General features: G+C 35.8%; 1 protein-coding gene across 1 annotated transcript in view; it reads right to left on the bottom strand.

The window, feature by feature from the left end:
• Positions 1 to 6004: 6004 nt before the first annotated feature.
• LOC115427309 (homeobox protein EMX1-like) overlaps positions 6005 to 24475 on the bottom strand; it is a 50845-nt gene continuing 32374 nt past the window's right edge. Inside the window, exon 3 of the mRNA XM_030145822.1 lies at positions 6005 to 6259. Coding sequence (XP_030001682.1) covers positions 6095 to 6259 — 165 coding nt within the window. The 3' untranslated portion in view covers positions 6005 to 6094. The remainder of the gene's footprint in view (positions 6260 to 24475) is intronic.

Raw genomic sequence — 24475 nt, forward strand, 5'->3', positions numbered from 1 at the left:
GATCGTCTCAGAGGAGGACGATCGAACAGATAAAGTATGTGGACAAAAGTATGTGGACACGTCAGGTCTACAGCTGATGTCCTGCTCATGAGGATCGGACACAGAAACGACAATATTTACCTAAAGTTCAACGGGAGATTTTTATTCCACAGTCAGATGTGATGAAAGTAGATGGAAATTATTATTTACAGTCAGAGCAGGAAAAAATATTTAGAAATTTAGAGGAAGAACATTTAAAATCAGAGGCATGGACAAAAAAAAAATTAAGTGTTGAGAGAAATGAACTCAGAACCATCTTTCAGTCATTTTATAAACAAAGATAATACTTGAACCCAAACTAACCAATATCTATCCCATAATATAAAACTATACTCTGACATTAGTCATTATTGGTTTGGATCCCAGACCCTGTTAGAAAAGAAACACCTGAATTCAACATTGTCCACATACTTTTGTAGGAAATAAATTATGATGTTGCATTGATACATATCGGCTTAAATTTCCTTAGGGGGTCAAATGAGTATCCATTTAAAAAAAAACAAAAAAAAAAAAAAACAGTTGTCCTAAAGTCATAGAAGTGTGTGTAAATAATGCTAATCCATTTGTGCACAGACTACTGATATTCTCTGACAGTGGAAGCTCTATTTTCATAAATATTGGATTTTAATAGCACGTGTATGTGAAAACTTTTGCTGGTGGACAGACGTGACATTACCCATGATGCTCTGGTCAGTCCCAGTACTTTATTAGGAATAAACTTCTAGACTTCCTATTGCTAATTGTGCTCTTCTTCATAAATGTTAGTATTGTGGATCTAAAACAATCCCAGCTGACACAAAAACACTAAATGTGTCAGTGGACGGATGTGACATGGTTGTTGTGGATCCCATCATACTGATGCTCTGCAGCCATGTCAGCGTTTACACTAATGATCCCTGTGCAAAAACTAGGAGCACTATTATTTATTGGATAGTTTAGCATCAGACTAAAGAGGAAAGAACAATCTAGAATTGTTCTTTGTGTCTAAAAATGCTTCTTATTGTAAAAGTGTTGATGTAAACAGTGCTGTGTGCCATTCTTCATGTATGTATTGGTGGAACAGAAGCAGGATGGATCAGCACCATACTCCAGATTGAACCTGTACAAATAAAACATGTGATATGGAGGAGAGAATCTGGGAAGAAAAACTGGGGAATCCAAAAGAAGAGAAGATTTGTTTTTCAGGTAAATTCAGTTCAAATAGAACTTGTCCATTTGTGACATGAAAATATAGCATTAATTGTGATAAATGGTTCATTTTTGAGCTGAAAACATAGTTCATATGAGCATCAACATGTTGAACAGAACTGAAATCCTGTCCATTTGAACAACTGTCATTTACCAACACAAAGTTCCTTTGGATTCACTGAGACTGATTTAATATGAACACAGACACAAAGAAGAGCTGTGAGCACATGTGAGCTGATATATATATATATTTTTATATTGTCTTTTTTTTATGAATTCTGAATGTATATGGACATTATAACTTTTATAATGTTTATGTATTTATGAGGCAAAGGCTTTAAAACAAACCATTTTAGGCTGTCTGCCTCTAACTGCACCTTCACTGTTTTATTATGACTTTGATCAGTGTTATGTATGTGCAAAATAAATCAATAGATATTAATAATCAATATATTTATCCCAATATTAATTGATATTCTGACATTTATCATTATTGTTTTGTATCCCAGACTCCTGAATTAAATACTTTTATCCATATATTGTCAGACTTAGGCAGTTATGATATGAGGAAAACCATATGTAAAAATAAATACAAATATATGAAAAAGAGAAATGTGCAGGAAACATGTTGCAAAACAAGTTTTTATTTTTTATTTAATTTCATTTTATTTATATTTTTTTCCAAATCTCAACACAGGAGCAAAGCCTCTGTCGCATTTTCCCCTTTTTCAGAGGAAACAAATGGTACAGTTAGTGCATTCAATCCTAACGATGAAAAAATAGATCTAAGAAGAAGAAGAAGAAGAAGAAAGAGGAGGAGGAGAAGAAGAAGAAGTGCTACATAAGGAGATGATGAGGTAAATCTGTCCAGGAAGAAGAAACAACAAACAAATGAGCTGATGAACAACAAAACAAACAAACAGTCCACACATTATTATTATTATCATTATATACACATCAGATGCATAGAATACTTTTTTACATAAATACCTACATTTATTTTGCAAAAAAGACAAAACTACCAGCCGAGTTTCAGGCTGAAAGTGACACCAATCCAGCTCTACCGCAGTGCTGCTGAGCAGGGCACACGACGCCGCATGAAACCTCAACCCCAGTTTATTAAAAAACCAAACAAAACACAAAAACAGTTTCCATGTGACATTAATCTGAAACAGCATCATTATGTTCCAGTTTATACCCAAAAGTATTTGGACGGGCAGACATTGAACTGCTGTAAGTTTACGTCCAAATACTTTTGGCCACTTTTTTATCAGTGTTTTGTGTTAAATATCGTCCGAGTTTACCATCAGATTAACTGGAGCTTTTTTATTTATTCAGAGGTTTATTCGTGAAAGCGAAGGTAAAGTTTCCTCCAGCAGGAAAATAATCAGTCTGTGATGTTTGACACGTTCAGAAAGGTGTTTTTGGTTCACACTTAATGTTCCTCAGGTGTAAAAGAATGATGTAAATTAAAGATAAACCAGGTGAAAGTTGAGTTTTTACCGACACGGAGCGGCTTTTCATCTGTCAAAGAATGAAAACTATTTATTTCATGTGTTTCATTCAGATGTTCAAATGTGCGTCTAATGAGAAATTATTGCTGTGTTGGATTTAATGAACCTGTAAATGATGAAAGTGAACGTTTACAGGCGGTTTTTGTCCTTTAAACGTCTCCAACAGTAAAGTCCCATCATGTTTTACAGACAAAATGTTCAGCCTTTTCCATGATCGATCATATATGTTCTGTGACCTTCCATCTGAATTACTGTTTGAAAATCCTCTAAATGTTTATTTTAATTTTCACTTAAAATACCCAGAAATAGTATTAATGACGCAGTGTTTTTTTCCTGTAAATAACCTTTTAAAACCTGGGAATCGTCTTTTCATTGTAAAATGTGAAGTGCTTGTTGATATAAGTGAGCTGCAGATGGAGAAAAGATCTAAAACTGCACTTAAACGCATCATTTATCTGCTCCTTTTTAATGACTTTTCAACATCTTTCACTGATTTAATTACATTTCTGGACTTTCCAGGTTTTTCGTCACCGTGAAACCCTGTGATCTTCAACAGACCAGGTCAGGTTTGTTTTTAAATGTCCATGTTTTTTGCTTCGTCTGATGTTAAACCCAAACCTGAACGCAACACCTGTACGTTTATGACCCCGCCCCCTGAAGGGCGGCAAGGGCTGTTAAACCATCTTCCCTTTAGAATCTGTGTTATTGACCTAAAACATCGTTTACATGTAGACGAGAGGAACCAACATACAAACTGTGTCTGATGCTGCCTTCAGGTGCTGTGGGAAATATGGGAAATACTAGTTATAAACTCAAAAGTTGCACATGAACGCCCCCTCATGTTGTATTTTCCACAGAACTGGGGGAAAAAATATTTGACACATGAGATTAGAATGACCTTTGACCTTTTCAACATGGTGAAGAGCAACGAGGGGTTCATGAACGATGTTTTTTTTAACACTCTGCTGTTGTTAGCGGATTATTTTACACATTTATAGTAAATAGTATCAGATGAATTAACATGTCCAAAAAACCATAAATTGTGTCAGCCATTTTTCAAAAGCACTTGAACACAACACGCTCGTAATTAGGGGTGTAAGAAAATATCGGTTCTGCAATATATTGCAATATTTCATTTCACAATACTGTATTGATATTAAAAAGTCCTGTATCAATATTTTTAGGTATTTATTCAAATGCAGATATTGTGGAGGTTCATTTTTGTTTTTCTTTTTTGTTTATATGTTATTTCTTGTTATTTAACACTCTTTTATTAAATTATGTTTGTTCCTTTGTTGGGACTGAACTCAAATCCTGTTCTGATGTTAGTTCTGAACTAATAGAATCTGAACATTTGAACAGGATCTGAAACTGGAATGTCTGTAAAACATAACTTAAGTTTGAACACAGGAACATTTTGATAGAACATTAGATCCTGTTCTGATCAAATAAAAATGTGTTTAGTGTTTGTGCAGATTTTTGCTGTAATTTAATTCTTCCAGGAAAAAAACTTTTAAAAAAGAAACAAACAAAAAATTGCCTTTTGAACAGTATCGCGATATATTGTGTTATATCGTATGGTGATCCTAGTGTTGTGATTTGTATCGTATCACCTGATTCTTGCCGATCCACAGCCCTACTCGTAATATCAAATTCACTTGTGGTAAGGTTCATCTTCCCGACAGCACCTGAAGGCAGCATCAGTGTAAACGAGGGTTGAATAAAGAACCTTTGAACATGGATGAGCTGGACCGACACCGTCCACATCTGTTATTACCTTTCACAATAAAAGCCCTAAAGGTGGACGTGGTGTCCTTGAACGCCTCAGCAGATCAGAACTTCTGCCAGAACTCTGAAAACCTGGAGAACGAAGAACATGAGGAACATGAGGAACATGGGTGAGCGTTTATCGTAGAGTCTGGTCGTGTTTCTTTCTCCTGTTGGTTTGGTCGTCCGTCTGTGCGGACAGACGCTCCAACAGCCGAGCAGCTTGTCCTCCTTTTAATCGTCCTTTCTCTGTCTTTTTTTTTTTTTTTTTTTTGCAGGACGCCGGCTTCGTTTGGCACCAAAATCCATCACTGAGCTCAGCGTTCATGGTCGAAGCAACAGGAAGTGACGCTCCTCAGTTTGTCCGTTCGACTTCCTGTTGTTCGCACGAGCCACGATGCCTTCAGGGACATCATCGGTCCTGGGGGAAACTCAACTGTCGGTGTGTGTTTGTGTTATCTCCTACTAAACTAGTAAAAAAGTAAATAAATGTCAGGATGTTACTGTGTTTTCTGTTTTTCTTACAGTCTTGGCAAATTTTAAACTTAAAAAAAGGATGTAGTTCTTTATCCGTTCGACCAGTTTAGCTGCACATTTTGACAGATTTGTGGTTAGCGACTAAAAAATGAGCAAATCTGAGCTGTGATGGAACTAAATTCAGACTGAGAGCGAGTTTAGACGAGGGTTTGACACTTTTCAATATTGACTTTTAGTTGGTTTTTTTTTTTGGAATTTCAGCTATTAACATCAGAGTTTAACGTCACATAGATTTAAATATGTGTTTGTACGTTATGCTTATGGTAAAATGTGTCAATAAAATTAGTCATTTTCAGTCTTTAGAAACTTTTTTCTGCTTCTTCGTACAAACAACAGGTTTTTTTTGTCAACATTAACGCTCTCTGATCTTGACTTCCAGATGAACACTGCTCACATTCGTCACCTTCATCAGCGTCTGTCCTGTTTCTCGTCGTCGTACTAAGAGCTAACGTTGGCCTCGTGGTGCGTTCAGTGTCACCCCATGGTGCGTTCAGTGTCACCTCCTCTGCACACTTTGGTTTCCACATTTTTCCTGTATTTGTGGGAGTCTGCTTGTTTTTCTGCACCTGTAAAATGAAACGCCTGCAGAGGTTCTAGGATCAGATTCCTTCGACAGTTTGAAAGGATGGGACGTTCTGATTGGACGTTGGAGGTTTTATTGTACAGCGCTGAGTCTGTGGGCGTGTCCGTCATCTCCAGTCAGACTTGGACGTGTTGAGCAGGTCCTGGTGGCATCTGGTCCAGGTCCCAGGTAAAGGTCTAGGTCTAGGTCCAGGTCCAGGTCCAGGTCCAAACCCCCTCGGCGTCTCTAACTGGTCTGTGTTTGTGTGTCTTGGTGCGACTCGGCGGCCGGTGGCGTTGGCGTGGCTCTAGTCTTGGCTCTGGTCTTGGCTCTAGTCTTGGCTCTGGTCTTGGCTCTAGTCTTGGCTCTGGTCTTGGCTCTAGTCTTGGCTCTGGTCTTGGCTCTAGTCTTGGCTCTGGTCTTGGCTCTAGTCTTGGCTCTGGTCTTGGCTCTAGTCTCGGCTCTGGTCTTGGCTCTGGTCTCGGCTCTAGTCTTCGCTGATGACGTCCACGTCGTCGGCGCTCTGCTGCGTCGCCGCCCGCCAGCGGCTGACGTGTTGGCTGCCCTTCCTCTTCTGCTGCGCCTCTGGTGACTCCTCCTCCAGCTTCTGACGCTTGTGTTTGGTCCGGCGGTTCTGGAACCACACCTTCACCTGCACATGAACATCACAGGTTCAGAACACAACATCTGGACTGAACATAGTAGATGTGTTTATTTCTGTGCTCCTCTCTGTTCATAGTTTCCTTTTATACTTAAATATCCAAATACTAAATGCACAGGTGCACTGTTAGCCTCCTTCAAACCCCTTTCTTTTTTTTTTCTTTTTCTTTGTGTTATGATTATTAATGCTACCATGTGTCTATACATATATTATATTTATATATAATTCATTCATTCATTCATTTTCTGAACCCTCTTTATCCTCACTAGGGTCACGGGGGTCTCTTGGAGCCTATCCCAGCTACTTATGGGCGAAGGCGGGGTTCACCCTGGACATGTGACCAGTTCATCACAGACTGAACGTATACAAACAGTCACGTCATTCACACCTATGGGCAATTTAGATGAACCAATTAAACTATCAGTGCATGTGTTTGGATGGTGGGAGGAGCCAGAGTACCAGAGAGAACCCACGCAGACATGAGGAGAACATGTAAACTCCACACAGAAAGGTCCCACCCCCATCATTATATATAATTTTCTTTGTCTTATTTCCTAGAAGTGTGGTTGGCTGTACGTACAAGCTTCTTATTATCATTGTTATTATTATTATTATTTATTTATTTATTTCCTTTTTTTTTTTATTGATTTATTTCAAATATGGAAATGGTACACACTTCCTGATTGCTACTAACTGACTTGTGAATGTATAACATGTATAAGCACTGATAAACTGTCCAAATACAGTTTTTATCAGTGGATTGGACAACTGAGTCTCACTGAAAATTATATATATATATATATATATATATATATATATATATATATATATATATATATATATATATATATATATATTATATATATATATATATATATATATATATATATATATATGTATATACATATATGTATATATGTATATGTAATTGGATTGTTTTAATACAAATAAGTAAATAATAAATATTATAGTAAATATTCTTTATTAAACTTTAAAAAGAAAATAAAAATTAAAAAAATGCAAAATCTCATGTAAAGTTAGGGCAAAAACTGTATTTTAATTATGGAAAATTACCATATTTTTAAGAGATGATTATTTTCTGTTATTTAACAGTATTTTTTCGGCACCCCTGCTGCCGGAATATTAAAGTTTTTTTATGTTTGTTTTTTTTTTACAGTGTACAATGATGTCATGTTTAGTGCTCAGTAGCGTGTGTCCTCTGCTCCAGCTCCTCTGCAGCTGGAACCCATCAGCTCTTCTCCTTTATCATCTCATGTCCTGCTGCCGTTTTTCTGTCTGACTCTGATCGTTCTGAAAGTGTGGGAGCTGCTCGCTGATTGAAGATCTGTACGCTGGTAAAACATGACTCTGACACGCCAAAGTGTTTCAACACGTTCAGCCAAGTCCGTCCTGCCCGTGCCAACGCTCCGGTTGCACAATCAGACAGAAAATGAGCGCAACGGGATCCAGATCGACAGCGTGCACGCCGCCAAGGGCCCGAGGTGACGCTTTAAACCGGAGCCTGTTCTGATGGTGTAATTAAGACACTGATGTCACTGACGGATCTGTCAACTCTAGCTGCATTTACTGCACCCACTGATCTGTGAGGGAACGTCCTGTTGGGAAACCGACACTGACTGAGCAACGACTGAGCGACGACTGAGCAACGACTGAGCGACGACTGAGCAACGACTGAGCGACGACTGAGCAACGACTGAGCAACGACTGAGCAACAACTGAGCGACGACTGAACAGTGACTGAGCGACGACTGAACAGTGACTGAGCGACGACTGAACAGTGACTGAGCGACGACTGAGCAACGACTGAACAACAACTGAGCAACGACTGAACAGTGACTGAGCGACGACTGAGCAACGACTGAACAGTGACTGAGCAACGACTGAACAGTGACTGAGCGACGACTGAGCAACGACTGAACAACAACTGAGCAACGACTGAACAGTGACTGAGCGACGACTGAGCAACGACTGAACAGTGACTGAGCAACGACTGAACAGTGACTGAGCAACGACTGAACAGTGACTGAGCAACGACTGAGCCACAACTGAGACTGAGCGACGACTGAGACTGAGCGATGACTGAACGGTGACTGAGCAGCGACGGACTTCCAACCAACAGGGCTGTGTATCGGCAAGGATCTGGCAATACGATACAAATCCCGATACTAGGATCACGATACGATAGATCACGATACTGTTTAAAAGGCAATTTTTCATTAGTTTTGTTTGTTTTTTAAAAGATTATTTCCTGGAAGAATTGAATTACACCAGAAATATGTACAAATACTAAACACATTTTTATTTGATTCCAACAGGATCTAATGTTCTATCACTAAATGTCCCTGTTTTAAAACTTAAATGATGTTTTACAGACATTCCAGTTTCAGATCCTGTTCAAATGTTCAGATTCTATTAGTTCAGAACTAACATCAGAACAGGATTTTTGTGCAATCCCAACAAAGGAACTACCATTATTTAATAAATGAGTGTTAAAGAACAATAAATAAAATAAAAACAAAAATTAACCTCCACAATATCTGCATTTGAATAAATGCCTAAAAATATCGATACAGTACTTTTTAATATCGATCAGTATTGTGAAATGAAATATTGTGATATTGCAGAACTGATATTTTCTTACAGCCCACCAAACAATACATTCTATCAACTAAATACTCTGAAAAGAAAAAGGCAATCAAAACTGTTCAAACCTGGACTTCCCTAAATATACAGTGTGCAAAAATATTTGAACACTTGTCAAATCTTAGGAAACTGGTGGTGGTTCTGTTTCCCACAGCCTGAATTTCACTTTTTTGTCATTGCAAAAGGTAAAGGCAAAGGTCCTGAGAATATTTCCTCTACACATTTATCAGTCCAGTCCTTTTTTTTTTTTTTTTTTACATTTTACTCTGTTTAGTGCCCCCCCCCACCACCACCACCACCACCACCACCACCACCACACACACACACACACACACACACCAATCACAGCAGTGCATCTTTCTTTCTGTCATTGTGTCGATGTATTTTCTGAGACTTTCAACCCCAGTGTCATTCCACGCTCTCAGAAGCTCATTCCACAGAGTTTCCTTCAACTTTCCTTAGACTGTTAGATATATTTTGGATATTCTTTCTGTATGTTTTGTTCATTTCAGGAGTTCTAGTATTACTTTAGTAGCACATGCGTGTGAATATTTTATTCTGAAGCCTTTGGACAGTCCTGCTGTTTCTTAACACTGTGACATTTGTATTTTATAAGTGATTTGCTGCTGAATTGAACTGAGCTGCTGAACTGATTTTCATTGTTCCTGTGACAATAAAGAGCTATTCTATTCTATTCTATTCTATTCTATTCTATTCTATTCTATTCTATTCTATTCTATTCTATTCTATTCTATTCTATTCATCTCCATTTATTATGGCATAATCCTCTGTAATTTGTGTATTTTTTCCAGTGAATATCAGGTATTTTCCTATATTAAATTCACTGATCATGCAGCTGTTCATTAAAGCTCAGAGGAAAGTGGAGGGTTTTTAGATCAAAAACAGGAAACTGAAGGAAAAGTGTCTTGTTCAGTCCAGTCTCTCATTAACTGAACATACACCCAGTGTGTCCGTCCACTGTCACTGATCCAACTCCATGGGTTTGACTGGTCAATCACTGGGTCCGTTTACATGACCATAAAAACCTGATAGTCATCAGAATCAGATGTGATGCGTTTACAGCCACTTCTGAAATGAAATCATCTAAAAATCCTGGTTTACGTGTTTCAGTCCAACATTTGATTTCTTTCAGAGTACGAACATACGTTCTGATGTAACACGTACACTTCCTGTCATTTTCAAAACATCCGGTCTTGTCTTGTTACCATGGTAACACCTACGGTATTAGCATTAGCTGTCCTAATGTGGGAGGAGCTAATAAAACTAAAAAAATAGAGAGATACATACATACACACACACAAACACACATACATGCATGCATACATACACACACACACACACACACACATACATGCATACATACACACATACATACATACATGCATACATACACACACACACACACACACATAAATACATACATACACACATACATACATACAGAATTATATACACACATACATACATACATACATACATACATAAACACACCCATACATACATACATACATACATGCATGTATACATACATACATTTATAAATACATACATACATACATGCATGCATACATACATAAACACACCCATACATACAGACACACACACACACACACACACATACATAAATACATGCATACATACATACATACATACATACATGCATGTATACATACATGCATGCATACATACAATCATACATAAATACATGCATACATACATACATGTATATATACATACATGCATACATGCATACATACATACATACAATCATACATACATACAGACAGACAGACAGACATGTATATATGTATACATAAATACATTCATCCATCCATCCATACATGCATCCATACATACTTACATACATACATACATGCATGCACGCACGCACGCACGCACGCACGCACACAAACATACATACATACATACATAAATACATACATGTATACATGCATACTAACATACATACATACATGTATACATACATGCATACATACATATATGCATACATACATACATACATACATGCATACATACATGCATACATAGATACATACATGCATACATACATACATACACGCATGAATGCATACATACATGCATACATACATACATGCATACATTAATAATACATACATAATACATTTATGCATACATACATACACACACACACACACACACACACACACACACACATACATAATCATGTCCAAAAAAGGAATTTTCAGAAGTCATATGATAGTCTTACGAAAAACTCTTTTTTGGAACATGTTAGTCATCCCCTGCTGACCCCCCTACCCAGACCAGGATCGGAAGAAGACGGTAAAGTACGGATCCAGGACAACATAAGATGAGTGATCCCCATGAATGTTAGTCACCTCCTGAAAAGTGTTTTTAATCAGCCTGAAACTCTTAAGGTAGTGATTATTATGATCTCAGAAACATCCTAAATCTTAATTTAGACATATTTGAAATCATGTCCAAAATGGTCATTTTCGGAAGTCAAACTATAGTCTTACGAAAAACTCATTTTTGAACGATGTTAGTCACCTCCTGAAAATTAGGTTTAATCCACCTTAAACACTTCATGGAGTGTTTATTATGATCTCAGGAAAATCTTTAATCACAATTTAGACATATTTGAAATCATGTCCGAAAAAGTCATTTTCGGAAGTCATATTAAAGTCTCAAGAGCTAGACTCTGCGTCCGGGGATCGGGTTGTCGGGCTCCCTGCCGTCGACTGCCACCCAATCCACACTGCACCCGGCCCCTACGATTCCCTCGGTGGGTGGTGAGTCCACCGGAGGGCGGGCCCACGTCGCTCCTTCGGGCTGGGCCCGGCCGGACCCCGTGGGCATAGGCCCGGCCACCAGGCGCTCGCATTCGAGCCCCAACCCCGGGCCTGGCTCCAGGGTGGGGCCCCGGCTGCGCCGTACCGGGCGACGTCACGTTCTTCTGCTGTTTATTTTTCATAGGGGCTTCCCAACTGCTCTTAGTCTGGCCCGTCACCCAGGACCTGTTTGCCTTGGGAGACCCTACCAGGGGCATAAAGCCCCGGACAACATAGCTCCTGGGATCATTCGGGCACTCAAACTCCCCCACCACGATAAGGTGGCAGTTCAAGGGGGAGACAAGGACAAGATCCCGGATACAAGCGGTCGAAATGAGTTTCCTCCGCAGGGTGGCTGGGCGCACCCTTAGGGATAGGGTGAGGAGCTCAGTCACCAGGGAGGAGCTCGGAGTAGAGCCGCTGCTCCTCCGCGTCGAGAGGGGCCAGCTGAGGTGGCTCGGGCATCTGTTTCGGATGCCTCCTGGACGCCTCCCTGGGGAGGTGTTCCGGGCATGTCCCACCGGGAGGAGACCTCGGGGAAGACCCAGGACACGTTGGAGAGACTATGTCTCTCGGCTGGCCTGGGAACGCCTCGGGGTCCCCCCGGAAGAGCTGGAGGAGGAGTCTGGGGAGAGGGAAGTCTGGGCATCCCTGCTTAGACTGTTACCCCCGCGACCCGGCCCCGGATAAGCGGAAGGAAATGGATGGATATTAAAGTCTTACGAAAAATTAATTTTTGGACCATGTTAGTCACCTCCTGAAAATTTTTTTTTAATCAACCTGAAACACTTCAGGGAGTGTTTATTAGTATCTCAGGAACATCCTAAATCATAATTTAGACATATTTGAAATCATGTCCGAAAAACTCATTTTCAGAAGTCATACTATAGTCTTACGAAAAACTCATTTTTGGACCACGTAAGTCAGGTCCTGAAAAATTTTTTGATCAACCTGAAACACTTCAGGGAGTGTTTATTACGATGTCAGGAATATATTTAATCACGATTTAGACATATTTGAAATCATGTCCAAAAAGGTCATTTTCGGAAGTCATACTATAGTCGCACGAAAAACTCATTTTTGGACCATGTTAGTAACCTCATGAAAATTAGTTTTAATCCACCTTAAACACTTCATGGAGTGTTTATTATGATCTCAGGAACATCTTTAATCACAATTTAGACATACTTGAAAACATGTCCGAAAAAGTCATTTTCGTTAATCATACTATAGTCTTACGAAAAACTCATTTTTGGACCATGTTAGTCACCTCATGAAAATTAGTTTTAATCCACCTTAAACACTTCATGGAGTGTTTATTATGATCTCAGGAAAATCTTTAATCACAATTTAGACATATTTGAAATCATGTCCGAAAAAGTCATTTTCGGAAGTCATACTATAGTCTTACGAAAAACTCATTTTTGGACCATGTTAGTCACCTCTTGAAGAAATTTTTAATCAACCTGAAACACTTCAGGGAGTGCTTATTACGATCTCAGGAACACCTTTAATCACAATTTAGACATATTTGAAATCATGTCTGAAAAAGTCATTTTCGGAAGTCATACTATAGTCTTACGAAAAATTCATTTTTAAACGATGTTAGTCACCTCCTGAAAATTTTTTTTAATCAACCTGAAACACTTCAGGGCGTGTTTATTATAATCTCAGGAACATCCTAAATCACACTTTAGACATATTTGAAATCATGTCCGAAAAGGTCATTGTCGGAAGTCATACTATAGTCTTACGAAAAACTCATTTTTGGACCATGTTAGTCACCTCATGAAAATTAGTTTTAATCCACCTTAAACACTTCATGGAGTGTTTATTATGATCTCAGGAACATCTTTAATCACAATTTAGACATGTTTGAAATCATGTCCGAAAAAGTCATTTTCGGAAGTCATACTATAGTCTTACGAGAAATTCATTTTTGGACCATGTTAGTCACCTCCTGAAAAGTGTTTTAAATCAACCTGAAAGACCTCAGGGAGTGTTTATTATGATATCAGGAAGATCCTAAATCAAAATATAGACATGTTTGAAATCATGTCCGAAAAGGTCATTTTCGGAAGTCATACTATAGACTTACGAAAAACTCATTTTTGGACCATGTTCGTCACCTCTTGAAGAAATTTTTAATCAACCTGAAACACTTCAGGGAGTGTTTATTACGATCTCAGGAACACCTTTAATCACAATTTAGACATATTTGAAATCATGTCCGAAAAAGTCATTTTCGGAAGTCATACAATCGTCTTACGAAAAATTCATTTTTAAACGATGTTAATCACCTCCTGAAAATTTTTTTTAATCAACCTGAAACACTTCATGGAGTGTTTATTATAATCTCAGGAACATCCTAAATCACATTTTAGACATATTTGAAATCATGTCCGAAAAAGTCATTTTCGGAAGTCATACTATAGACTTACGAAAAACTCATTTTTGGACCATGTTAGTCACCTCATGAAAATTAGTTTTAATCCACCTTAAACACTTCATGGAGTGTTTATTATGATCTCAGGAACATCTTTAATCACAATTTAGACATATTTGAAATCATGTCCGAAAAAGTCATTCTCGGAAGTCATACTATAGTCTTACGAAAAACTCATTTTTGGACCATGTTAGTCACCTCCTGAAAAGTGTTTTAAATCAACCTGAAAAACCTCAGGGAGTGTTTATTACGATCTCAGGAAGATCCTAAATCAAAATATAGACATGATTGAAATCATGTCCGAAAAGGTCATTTTCGGAAGTTATACTATAGTCTTACGAAAAACTCATTTTTGGACCATGTTAGTCACCTCCTGAAATTTTTTTTTAATCAACCTGAAACACTTCATGGAGTGTTTATTATGATCTCAGGAACATCCTAAATCACATTTTAGACATATTTGAAATCATGTCCGAAAAAGTCATTTTCGGAAGTCATACTATAGACTTACGAAAAACTCATTTTTGGACCATGTTAGTCACCTCATGAAAATTAGTTTTAATCCACCTTAAACACTTCATGGAGTGTTTATTATGATCTCAGGAACATCTTTAATCACAATTTAGACATATTTGAAATCATGTCCGAAAAAGTCATTTTCGGAAGTCATACTATAGTCTTACGAAAAACTCATTTTTGGACCATGTTAGTTACGTCTTGAAAAAATTTTTGATCAACCTGAAACACTTCAGGGAGTGTTTATTACGATGTCAGGAACACCTTTAAACACGATTTAGACATATTTGAAATCATGTCCAAAAAGGTCATTTTCGGAAGTCATACTATAGTCTTACGAAAAATTCATTTTTGGACCATGTTAGTCACCTCCTGAAAAGTGTTTTAAATCAACCTGAAAAACCTCAGGGAGTGTTTATTACGATCTCAGGAAGATCCTAAATCAAAATATAGACATGTTTGAAATCATGTCCGAAAAGGTCATTTTCGGAAGTAATACTACAGACTTACGAAAAACTCATTTTTGGACCATGTTAGTCACCTCATGAAAAAAATTTTAATCAACCTGAAACACTTCAGGGAGTGTTTATTATGAACTCAGGAACATCTTTAATCACAATTTAGACATGTTTGAAATCATGTCCGAAAAAGTCATTTTCGGAAGTCATACTAAAGTCTTACGAAAAACTCATTTTTGGACCATGTCAGTCACCTCCTGAAAAGTGTTTTAAATCAACCTGAAAAACATCAGGGAGTGTTCATTATGATCTCAGGAACATCTTTAATCACAATTTAGACATATTTGAAATCATGTCCGAAAAAGTCATTTTCGGAAGTCATACTATAGTCTTACGAAAAACTCATTTTTGGACCATGTTAGTCACCTCCTGAAAATTTTTTTTAATCAACCTGAAACACTTCATGGAGTGTTTATTATGATCTCAGGAACATCCTAAATCACATTTTAGACATATTTGAAATCATGTCCGAAAAAGTCATTTTCGGAAGTCATACTATAGACTTACGAAAAATTCATTTTTGGACCATGTTAGTCACCTCATGAAAATTAGTTTTAATCCACCTTAAACACTTAATGGAGTGTTTATTATGATCTCAGGAACATCTTTAATCACAATTTAGACATATTTGAAATCATGTCCGAAAAAGTCATTTTCGGAAGTCATACTATAGTCTTACGAAAAATTCATTTTTGGACCATGTTAGTCACCTCATGAAAATTAGTTTTAATCCACCTTAAACACTTAATGGAGTGTTTATTATGATCTCAGGAACATCTTTAATCACAATTTAGACATATTTGAAATCATGTCCGAAAAAGTCATTTTCGGAAGTCATACTATAGACTTACGAAAAACTCATTTTTGGACCATGTTAGTCACCTCATGAAAATTAGTTTTAATCCACCTTAAACACTTCATGGAGTGTTTATTATGATCTCAGGAACATCCTAAATCACATTTTAGACATATTTGAAATCATGTCCGAAAAAGTCATTTTCGGAAGTCATACTATAGACTTACGAAAAACTCATTTTTGGACCATGTTAGTCACCTCCTGAAATTTTTTTTTAATCAACCTGAAACACTTCATGGAGTGTTTATTATGATCTCAGGAACATCCTAAATCACATTTTAGACATATTTGAAATCATGTCCGAAAAAGTCATTTTCGGAAGTCATACTATAGACTTACGAAAAACTCATTTTTGGACCATTTTAGTCACCTCATGAAAATTAGTTTTAATCCACCTTAAACACTTAATGGAGTGTTTATTATTATCTCAGGAACATCTTTAATCACAATTTAGACATATTTGAAATCATGTCCGAAAAAGTCATTTTCGGAAGTCATACTATAGTCTTACGAAAAACTCATTTTTGGACCATGTTAGTTACGTCTTGAAAAAATTTTTGATCAACCTGAAACACTTCAGGGAGTGTTTATTACGATGTCAGGAACACCTTTAAACACGATTTAGACATATTTGAAATCATGTCCAAAAAGATCATTTTCGGAAGTCATACTATAGTCTTACGAAAAATTCATTTTTGGACCATGTTAGTCACCTCCTGAAAAGTGTTTTAAATCAACCTGAAAAACCTCAGGGAGTGTTTATTACGATCTCAGGAAGATCCTAAATCAAAATATAGACATGTTTGAAATCATGTCCGAAAAGGTCATTTTCGGAAGTAATACTACAGACTTACGAAAAACTCATTTTTGGACCATGTTAGTCACCTCATGAAAAAAATTTTAATCAACCTGAAACACTTCAGGGAGTGTTTATTATGATCTCAGGAACACCTTTAATCACAATTTAGACATATTTGAAATCATGTCCGAAAAACTCATTTTTGGAAGTCATACTATAGTCTTACGAAAAATTCATTTTTAAACGATGTTAGTCACCTCCTGAAAATTTTTTTTAATCAACCTGAAACACTTCAGGGCGTGTTTATTATAATCTCAGGAACATCCTAAATCACACTTTAGACATATTTGAAATCATGTCCGAAAAGGTCATTGTCGGAAGTCATACTATAGTCTTACGAAAAACTCATTTTTGGACCATGTTAGTCACCTCATGAAAATTAGTTTTAATCCACCTTAAACACTTAATGGAGTGTTTATTATGATCTCAGGAACATCTTTAATCACAATTTAGACATGTTTGAAATCATGTCCGAAAAAGTCATTTTCGGAAGTCATACTATAGTCTTACGAGAAATTCATTTTTGGACCATGTTCGTCACCTCTTGAAGAAATTTTTAATCAACCTGAAACACTTCAGGGAGTGTTTATTACGATCTCAGGAACACCTTTAATCACAATTTAGACATATTTGAAATCATGTCCGAAAAAGTCATTTTCGGAAGTCATACAATCGTCTTACGAAAAATTCATTTTTAAACGATGTTAATCACCTCCTGAAAATTTTTTTTAATCAACCTGAAACACTTCATGGAGTGTTTATTATAATCTCAGGAACATCCTAAATCACATTTTAGACATATTTGAAATCATGTCCGAAAAAGTCATTTTCGGAAGTCATACTATAGACTTACGAAAAACTCATTTTTGGACCATGTTAGTCACCTCATGAAAATTAGTTTTAATCCACCTTAAACACTTCATGGAGTGTTTATTATGATCTCAGGAACATCTTTAATCACAATTTAGACATATTTGAAATCATGTCCGAAAAAGTCATTCTCGGAAGTCATACTATAGTCTTACGAAAAACTCATTTTTGGACCATGTTAGTCACCTCCTGAAAAGTGTTTTAAATCAACCTGAAAAACCTCAGGGAGTGTTTATTACGATCTCAGGAAGATCCTAAATCAAAATATAGACATGATTGAAATCATGTCCGAAAAGGTCATTTTCGGAAGTTATACTATAGTCTTACGAAAAACTCATTTTTGGACCATGTTAGTCACCTCCTGAAATTTTTTTTTAATCAACCTGAAAATCTTCATGGAGTGTTTATTATGATCTCAGGAACATCCTAAATCACATTTTAGACATATTTGAAATCATGTCCGAAAAAGTCATTTTCGGAAGTCATACTATAGACTTACGAAAAACTCATTTTTGGACCATGTTAGTCACCTCATGAAAATTAGTTTTAATCCACCTTAAACACTTAATGGAGTGTTTATTATTATCTCAGGAACATCTTTAATCACAATTTAGACATATTTGAAATCATGTCCGAAAAAGTCATTTTCGGAAGTCATACTATAGTCTTACGAAAAACTCATTTTTGGACCATGTTAGTCACCTCATGAAAATTAGTTTTAATCCACCTTAAACACTTCATGGAGTGTTTATTATGATCTCAGGAAAATCTTTAATCACAATTTAGACATATTTGAAATCATGTCCGAAAAAGTCATTTTCGGAAGTCATACTATAGTCTTACGAAAAACTCATTTTTGGACCATGTTAGTCACCTCTTGAAGAAATTTTTAATCAACCTGAAACACTTCAGGGAGTGCTTATTACGATCTCAGGAACACCTTTAATCACAATTTAGACATATTTGAAATCATGTCTGAAAAAGTCATTTTCGGAAGTCATACAATCGTCTTACGAAAAATTCATTTTTAAACGATGTTAGTCACCTCCTGAAAATTTTTTTTAATCAACCTGAAACACTTCATGGAGTGTTTATTATAATCTCAGGAACATCCTAAATCACATTTTAGACATATTTGAAATCATGTCCGAAAAAGTCATTTTCGGAAGTCATACTATAGACTTACGAAAAACTCATTTTTGGACCATGTTAGTCACCTCATGAAAATTAGTTTTAATCCACCTTAAACACTTCATGGAGTGTTTATTATGATCTCAGGAACATCTTTAATCACAATTTAGACATATTTGAAATCATGTCCGAAAAAGTCATTCTCGGAAGTCATACTATAGTCTTACGAAAAACTCATTTTGGACCATGTTAGTCACCTCCTGAAAAGTGTTTTAAATCAACCTGAAAAACCTCAGGGAGTGTTTATTACGATCTCAGGAAGATCCTAAATCAAAATATAGACATGATTGAAATCATGTCCGAAAAGGTCATTTTCGGAAGTTATACTATAAACTTACGAAAAACTCATTTTTGGACCATGTTAGTCACCTCCTGAAATTTTTTTTTAATCAACCTGAAACACTTCATGGAGTGTTTATTATGATCTCAGGAACATCCTAAATCACATTTTAGACATATTTGAAATCATGTCCGAAAAAGTCATTTTCGGAAGTCATACTATAGACTTACGAAAAACTCATTTTTGGACCATGTTAGTCACCTCATGAAAATTAGTTTTAATCCACCTTAAACACTTAATGGAGTGTTTATTATTATCTCAGGAACATCTTTAATCACAATTTAGACATATTTGAAATCATGTCCGAAAAAGTCATTTTCGGAAGTCATACTATAGTCTTACGAAAAACTCATTTTTGGACCATGTTAGTTACGTCTTGAAAAAATTTTTGATCAACCTGAAACACTTCAGGGAGTGTTTATTACGATGTCAGGAACACCTTTAAACACGATTTAGACATATTTGAAATCATGTCCAAAAAGGTCATTTTCGGAAGTCATACTATAGTCTTACGAAAAATTCATTTTTGGACCATGTTAGTCACCTCCTGAAAAGTGTTTTAAATCAACCTGAAAAACCTCAGGGAGTGTTTATTACGATCTCAGGAAGATCCTAAATCAAAATATAGACATGATTGAAATCATGTCCGAAAAGGTCATTTTCGGAAGTTATACTATAGTCTTACGAAAAACTCATTTTTGGACCATGTTAGTCACCTCCTGAAATTTTTTTTTAATCAACCTGAAACACTTCATGGAGTGTTTATTATGATCTCAGGAACATCCTAAATCACATTTTAGACATATTTGAAATCATGTCCGAAAAAGTCATTTTCGGAAGTCATACTATAGACTTACGAAAAACTCATTTTTGGACCATGTTAGTCACCTCATGAAAATTAGTTTTAATCCACCTTAAACACTTAATGGAGTGTTTATTATTATCTCAGGAACATCTTTAATCACAATTTAGACATATTTGAAATCATGTCCGAAAAAGTCATTTTCGGAAGTCATACTATAGTCTTACGAAAAACTCATTTTTGGACCATGTTAGTTACGTCTTGAAAAAATTTTTGATCAACCTGAAACACTTCAGGGAGTGTTTATTACGATGTCAGGAACACCTTTAAACACGATTTAGACATATTTGAAATCATGTCCAAAAAGGTCATTTTCGGAAGTCATACTATAGTCTTACGAAAAATTCATTTTTGGACCATGTTAGTCACCTCCTGAAAAGTGTTTTAAATCAACCTGAAAAACCTCAGGGAGTGTTTATTACGATCTCAGGAAGATCCTAAATCAAAATATAGACATGTTTGAAATCATGTCCGAAAAGGTCATTTTCGGAAGTAATACTACAGACTTACGAAAAACTCATTTTTGGACCATGTTAGTCACCTCATGAAAAAATTTTAATCAACCTGAAACACTTCAGGGAGTGTTTATTATGAACTCAGGAACATCTTTAATCACAATTTAGACATGTTTGAAATCATGTCCGAAAAAGTCATTTTCGGAAGTCATACTATAGTCTTACGAAAAACTCATTTTTGGACCATGTCAGTCACCTCCTGAAAAGTGTTTTAAATCAACCTGAAAAACATCAGGGAGTGTTCATTATGATCTCAGGAACATCTTTAATCACAATTTAGACATATTTGAAATCATGTCCGAAAAAGTCATTTTCGGAAGTCATACTATAGTCTTACGAAAAACTCATTTTTGGACCATGTTAGTCACCTCCTGAAAATTTTTTTTAATCAACCTGAAACACTTCATGGAGTGTTTATTATGATCTCAGGAACATCCTAAATCACATTTTAGACATATTTGAAATCATGTCCGAAAAAGTCATTTTCGGAAGTCATACTATAGACTTACGAAAAATTCATTTTTGGACCATGTTAGTCACCTCATGAAAATTAGTTTTAATCCACCTTAAACACTTAATGGAGTGTTTATTATGATCTCAGGAACATCTTTAATCACAATTTAGACATATTTGAAATCATGTCCGAAAAAGTCATTTTCGGAAGTCATACTATAGTCTTACGAAAAATTCATTTTTGGACCATGTTAGTCACCTCATGAAAATTAGTTTTAATCCACCTTAAACACTTCATGGAGTGTTTATTATGATCTCAGGAACATCCTAAATCACATTTTAGACATATTTGAAATCATGTCCGAAAAAGTCATTTTCGGAAGTCATACTATAGATTTACGAAAAACTCATTTTTGGACCATGTTAGTCACCTCCTGAAATTTTTTTTTAATCAACCTGAAACACTTCATGGAGTGTTTATTATGATCTCAGGAACATCCTAAATCACATTTTAGACATATTTGAAATCATGTCCGAAAAAGTCATTTTCGGAAGTCATACTATAGACTTACGAAAAACTCATTTTTGGACCATGTTAGTCACCTCATGAAAATTAGTTTTAATCCACCTTAAACACTTAATGGAGTGTTTATTATTATCTCAGGAACATCTTTAATCACAATTTAGACATATTTGAAATCATGTCCGAAAAAGTCATTTTCGGAAGTCATACTATAGTCTTACGAAAAACTCATTTTTGGACCATGTTAGTTACGTCTTGAAAAAATTTTTGATCAACCTGAAACACTTCAGGGAGTGTTTATTACGATGTCAGGAACACCTTTAAACACGATTTAGACATATTTAAAATCATGTCCAAAAAGGTCATTTTCGGAAGTCATACTATAGTCTTACGAAAAATTCATTTTTGGACCATGTTAGTCACCTCCTGAAAAGTGTTTTAAATCAACCTGAAAAACCTCAGGGAGTGTTTATTACGATCTCAGGAAGATCCTAAATCAAAATATAGACATGTTTGAAATCATGTCCGAAAAGGTCATTTTCGGAAGTAATACTACAGACTTACGAAAAACTCATTTTTGGACCATGTTAGTCACCTCATGAAAAAAATTTTAATCAACCTGAAACACTTCAGGGAGTGTTTATTATGATCTCAGGAACATCTTTAATCACAATTTAGACATATTTGAAATCATGTCCGAAAAAGTCATTTTCAGAAGTCATACTATAGACTTACGAAAAACTCATTTTTGGACCATGTTAGTCACCTCATGAAAATTAGTTTTAATCCACCTTAAACACTTAATGGAGTGTTTATTATGATCTCAGGAACATCTTTAATCACAATTTAGACATATTTGAAATCATGTCCGAAAAAGTCATTTTCGGAAGTCATACTATAGTCTTACGAAAAATTCATTTTTGGACCATGTTAGTCACCTCATGAAAATTAGTTTTAATCCACCTTAAACACTTCATGGAGTGTTTATTATGATCTCAGGAACATCCTAAATCACATTTTAGACATATTTGAAATCATGTCCGAAAAAGTCATTTTCGGAAGTCATACTATAGACTTACGAAAAACTCATTTTTGGACCATGTTAGTCACCTCATGAAAATTAGTTTTAATCCACCTTAAACACTTCATGGAGTGTTTATTATGATCTCAGGAACATCCTAAATCACATTTTAGACATATTTGAAATCATGTCTGAAAAAGTCATTTTCGGAAGTCATACTATAGACTTACGAAAAACTCATTTTTGGACCATGTTAGTCACCTCATGAAAATTAGTTTTAATCCACCTTAAACACTTAATGGAGTGTTTATTATGATCTCAGGAACATTTTTAATCACAATTTAGACATATTTGAAATCGTGTCCGAAAAAGTCATTTTCGGAAGTCATACTATAGACTTACGAAAAACTCATTTTTGGACCATGTTAGTCACCTCATGAAAATTAGTTTTAATCCACCTTAAACACTTCATGGAGTGTTTATTATGATCTCAGGAGCATCTTTAATCACAATTTAGACATATTTGAAATCATGTCCGAAAAAGTCATTTTCGGAAGTCATACTATAGTCTTACGAAAAACTCATTTTTGGACCATGTTAGTTACGTCTTGAAAAAATTTTTGATCAACCTGAAACACTTCAGGGAGTGTTTATTACGATGTCAGGAACATCTTTAATTACAATTTAGACATACTTGAAATCATGTCCAAAAAGGTCATTTTCGGAAGTCATACTATAGTCTTACGAAAAATTCATTTTTGGACCATGTTAGTCACCTCCTGAAAAATGTTTTAAATCAACCTGAAAAACCTCAGGGAGTGTTTATTATGATCTCAGGAAGATCCTAAATCAAAATATAGACATGTTTGAAATCATGTCCAAAAAGGTCATTTTCGGAAGTTATACTATAGTCTTACGAAAAACTCATTTTTGGACCATGTTAGTCACCTCCTAAAAATTTTTTTTAATCAACCTGAAACACTTCATGGAGTGTTTATTATGATCTCAGGAACACCTTTAATCACAATTTAGACATATTTGAAATCATGTCCGAAAAAGTCATTTTCGGAAGTCATACTATAGTGTTACGAAAAACTCCTTTTTGGACCATGTAAGTCAGGTCTTGAAAAAATTTTTGATCAACCTGAAACACTTCAGGGAGTGTTTATTATGATCTCAGAAACATCCTAAATCACATTTTAGACATATTTGAAATCATGTCCGAAAAAGTCATTTTCGGAAGTCATACTATTGACTTACGAAAAACTCATTTTTGGACCATGTTAGTCACCTCATGAAAATTAGTTTTAATCCACCTTAAACACTTAATGGAGTGTTTATTATGATCTCAGGAACATCTTTAATCACAATTTAGACATATTTGAAATCATGTCCGAAAAAGTCATTTTCGGAAGTCATACTATAGTCTTACGAAAAATCCATTTTTGGACCATGTTAGTCACCTCATGAAAATTAGTTTTAATCCACCTTAAACACTTCATGGAGTGTTTATTATGATCTCAGGAACATCCTAAATCACATTTTAGACATATTTGAAATCATGTCCGAAAAAGTCATTTTCGGAAGTCATACTATAGACTTACGAAAAACTCATTTTTGGACCATGTTAGTCACCTCCTGAAATTTTTTTTAATCAACCTGAAACACTTCATGGAGTGTTTATTATGATCTCAGGAACATCCTAAATCACATTTTAGACA

Source organism: Sphaeramia orbicularis, chromosome 10, assembly GCF_902148855.1.
Source record: "Sphaeramia orbicularis chromosome 10, fSphaOr1.1, whole genome shotgun sequence".
Lineage (NCBI taxonomy): Eukaryota > Metazoa > Chordata > Actinopteri > Kurtiformes > Apogonidae > Sphaeramia > Sphaeramia orbicularis.